At 42.4% G+C, this 2,622-nt stretch overlaps 1 protein-coding gene across 1 annotated transcript; it reads left to right on the top strand.

Annotated features, from left to right (window-relative positions):
• The first annotated feature begins 437 nt into the window (after positions 1-437).
• On the top strand, positions 438-845 carry LOC138880914 (uncharacterized). The gene has a single exon (XM_070161099.1). The coding sequence runs from the start codon at positions 438-440 to the stop codon at positions 843-845; it is 408 nt and encodes a 135-aa protein (XP_070017200.1).
• The last annotated feature ends 1,777 nt before the right edge of the window (positions 846-2,622 follow it).

Here is a 2,622-nt window from a genome sequence, read left to right as displayed (position 1 = left end):
TGTTGCACCCTAACTTGGGTGGCCCAGAAATTGAAGCATTATCTGTCATCGTATACTACTTATCTCATTTCACGCTTGGATCCACTGAAGTATATTTTCCAGAAGCCTATGCCCAACGGGAGATTGGAGAAATGGCAGATATTACTCACAGAATTCAACATTGCCTATGTGACGAGGACGGCCATGAAGGCCCAAGCATTGGCTGATCACTTGGCTGAGAATCCTGTTGATGAAGAATACGAGCCCTTGAGAACGTATTTTCCTGATGAAGAAGTGATGCATATAGATGAGTTGGAAATAACCAAGGAACCATGATGGAAGCTTTTTTTTATGGAGCCGCAAATGCGAAGGGAGTTGGAATAGGAGCAGTACTTATTTCTGAAACAGGACATCATTATCCTGTTATGGCCCAGCTGCGTTTCTATTGTACCAACAACATGGCTGAGTATGAGGCCTGTATTTTGGGTCTATGGCTAACTTCAGACATGGATGTCCAGGACGTCTTGGTCTTGGGAGACTCGGACCTCCTGGTGCATCAGATTCAGGGTGAATGGGAAACAAGGGATTTGAAGCTCATACCATATCGACAATGTTTGCACGACCTGAGAAAGCGATTTCGATCAGTGGAGTTCAGACACATCCCAAGAGTTCATAATGAGGTTGCCGATTCTTTGGCCACCTTAGCATCGATGTTGCACCACCCAGACAAAATTCATATTGACCCGCTGCATATTCAGGTTCATGATCAACATGCTTATTGCAACATGTTAGAGGATGAACTGGATGGCGAACCATGGTTCTATGATGTCAAGGAATACCTTAGGATGGGTATATACCCAGAGTAGGCCACCGGAGATCAAAAGAAATCCATTCGGCGACTGGCAAATGGATTTTTCCTCAGTGGAGGAATGTTGTACAAAAGAACACCAAATTTGGGATTGCTGAGATGCATAGATGCTAGTCAAGCCACGACAGTTATGGCAGAGGTACATGCTGGAGTTTGTGGTCCACATATGGGCGGATATGTATTGGCGAAGAAGATTCTTCGAGCAGGGTACTATTGGCTCACAATGGAGAGCGATTGTATCAGTTTCGTGCGGAAATGCCATCAGTGTCAGATACACGGAGATCTGATTCATTCTACACCGACAGAATTGCATACAATGTCAGCACCATGGCCATTTGTTGCCTGGGGCATGGACGTCATTGGACCTATTGAGTCGGTAGCTACCAACAGCCATAGGTTCATTTTGGTGACCATCGATTATTTCACTAAGTGGGTTGAAGCTAAAACCTTCAAGTCGGTAACTAAGAAGGCAGTGGTATATTTTGTTCATTCCCATATCATCTGTAGATTTGGGATCCCAAAAGTGATCATCACGGATAATGGTGCTAATCTTAACAACAATTTGATGAAAGAGGTATGTCAACAGTTTAAGATTACACACCGCAATTCCACCCCATATCGTCCCAAGGCGAATGGAGCAGTTGAGGCAGCCAACAAAAACATAAAGAAGATACTTCGGAAAATGGTAGAAGGTTCGAGGCAATGGCATGAAAAATTACCATTTGCATTGTTGGGTTATCGCACCACTGTCCGTACTTCAGTAGGGGCAACTCCTTATTTGTTGGTATATGGATCTAAAGCAGTAATACTGGCAGAAGTTGAAATCTCGTCCCTTCGGATTGTCGCTGAAGCTGAGATTGATGATGATGAGTGGGTCAAAACTCATCTGGAGCAGTTGAACTTTATTGATGAAAAACGATTGGCAATTGTGTGTCATGGCCAATTATATCAAAGGAGAATGTCAAGAGCATACAACAAAAAGGTGCGTCCCCAGAAGTTTGAAGTGGGCCAGCAAGTGCTGAAACGCATCCTCCCACATCAGGTTGAGGCGAACGGCAAGCTCGCCCCGAATTGGCAAGGGCCATTCATTGTAACCAGAGTGTTGTCCAATGGCGCTTTATGTTTAACAGATATCGAAGGGAAATGCGTCGACATGGCTATCAATTCTGATGCAGTTAAGAGATATTATGTATGATTTCTTTTAATTGTAATTGTTGTTTGTTTGCACTTGGCATGGTTTCGGAGAATGAAATAACGGAGACAATTTGTTCTTCCATCCAAACACTTCAACCTTTGCTTCCCCTTTTGAGCCTTAGTTATTCTTTCATACCCCTCTTTTGGAATCAGTAATGAAAATAAAAGAAAAGGAGAAGAGAACAATAATAAAAACAAAAGAAAAGTCACAAGAAAAATAAAGGAATTGGGAACTACGTTTGACTTGATTCCTCAAAGAGGATACATAGGCACCTCACGGCTCGGTCATAGTGTAACAAAAAAAAATCCCCAAGCAAGAAAAACTGGGGCAGAAGTTGTGTTTATAATTTTGGGAAAGAAATTTGATTCCAAGAGTTGTAATGTTTTACCCATCAAAATTATTTTGAACCTTTTATCCTTTTTCTTTTAGCCATACACAAAAACCCATATTGATGTCCAAAAAAGACCTCCCGATCAGTATCTGAGAAGTGCCAAGTCATGCAAACGAAAGTCGGGAATAACACTCTGATCCCCAGCAGAGAAGAGGACCATAAGCTGGAAATGAATTGGTAGCCGAAAGA

The sequence above is a fragment of the Nicotiana sylvestris genome, chromosome 11 (genome assembly GCF_000393655.2).
Source record: "Nicotiana sylvestris chromosome 11, ASM39365v2, whole genome shotgun sequence".
Taxonomy (NCBI): Eukaryota; Viridiplantae; Streptophyta; class Magnoliopsida; order Solanales; family Solanaceae; genus Nicotiana; species Nicotiana sylvestris.
This window is presented reverse-complemented; position numbering and strand designations above follow the sequence as displayed.